Genomic DNA, 1265 nt, shown 5'->3' with positions numbered 1-1265 from the left:
CCCCCACCCCGCCCCGGCCGCGCCAGCCACCACCCTCCCCGTCACTCCCCGCAGGCTGCCCAGCGTCAGGCCAGGCCCGGGGAGCCAGCTGTTACTCCTTTCTGTCCCCACTGCAGGGGGACCCCCAGCCAGCTCTGGGGGCGCTTCGGAGGGGCCAGAAGGAGTGTGGGCAGGAGCCACCAGCCCCCGCACCAGCCGGCCCCAGGCCCCTCCTTGGCTGGAGCTGCAAGGCCAAGAGGGGCAAGAGCAGAGGGGGGCTGTTGCCACGCCCCTGAGCTCCGTACCCTCCTCCTACCCCGGGTGGCAGTGAGGGGCCGGCCCCCCGGCCCCCCTCCATCCTGAAGGACTTTCAGGCCAGTTTGCTGCGCCACCCGGTACCCGAAGCTGCCCGTTAAAAAGACCATGTTAGAGGCGCCTGGGGGCTCAGTCGGTTAAGTGTCCAACTTCAGCTCAGGTCATGATCTCACGGTTCATGGGTTCAAGCCCCATGTCAGGCTCTGTGCTGGCAGCTAGTTCACAGCCTAGCGCTGCTTCAGATTCTGTGTCTCCCTCTCTCTCTCTGACCCTCCCCTGCTCATGCAGTCTCTATCTTTCCCAAAAATAAATAAAACATTAAAATTTTTTATTAAATAAAAATAAGTAAGTAAATAAAAAGCCCATGTTTGATGAGATGTCTGAGCCTGGTGCTGGGCGCGGCATCCACACCTGGGAAGTCACAGTTGCTCTGTGGCCCGGCCCAGCCCCTGGGCTGCCTGTCCCCACACGTGCCCCACGTTCCCACTTCGAGGGGGCTGTCCAGCGGCTTGTAGGAGTCAGAAACTGGGCGGGCTGTGGCCCAGATCCTCACTCCCTTGCACCCCTGCCCCTGAACGGCCTCCACCCTGTCCACACCCTACCTTAGGACTGGGTCAGCTTCACGCCAATTTGCACTCCTGACCCCGTCTACGGGCCCCTGCACTGGCCCAGGCCACCTGACACCCATCCGTGTCCCAGCCAGGCCCATCCGCACAACAGCTCTTCTTGACCCCTCTACTTCCGTTCTTGCTGTCCAGTCCTCACCGTGCTTCCCCCGTGGGGCCCGGCCGGCCCTCCACCCCACGCCCACCCGCCAGGCTCCGCGGGGGGCTGGCTCCTGGCTCGGACTTGGCCCTAAAGGGAGGGCTTGGGGCGGGCAGCAGTCGCTTGCAGCGGCCGTGGGTGGGCGCCGGGGCCGGGCGACCGGGAGTGCGCGTGGCCACCAGGGGGCGGCAGCTGCCCGCTCAAGC

The 1265-nt window shown here is 64.9% G+C and overlaps 1 protein-coding gene across 1 annotated transcript in view; it reads left to right on the top strand.

Annotated features, from left to right (window-relative positions):
- LOC144226728 (rhophilin-1-like) overlaps window positions 1-649 on the top strand; it is a 9609-nt gene extending 8960 nt beyond the window's left edge. Inside the window, exon 14 of the mRNA XM_077758250.1 lies at window positions 117-649. Coding sequence (XP_077614376.1) covers window positions 117-275 — 159 coding nt within the window. The 3' untranslated portion in view covers window positions 276-649. The remainder of the gene's footprint in view (window positions 1-116) is intronic.
- The last annotated feature ends 616 nt before the right edge of the window (window positions 650-1265 follow it).

Source organism: Crocuta crocuta, unplaced genomic scaffold (assembly GCF_008692635.1).
Source record: "Crocuta crocuta isolate KB4526 unplaced genomic scaffold, BGI_CrCroc_1.0 scaffold327, whole genome shotgun sequence".
Taxonomy (NCBI): Eukaryota; Metazoa; Chordata; class Mammalia; order Carnivora; family Hyaenidae; genus Crocuta; species Crocuta crocuta.
Note: the sequence above shows the minus strand (reverse complement) of the source record. Positions and strands in the feature narration are given on the sequence as shown.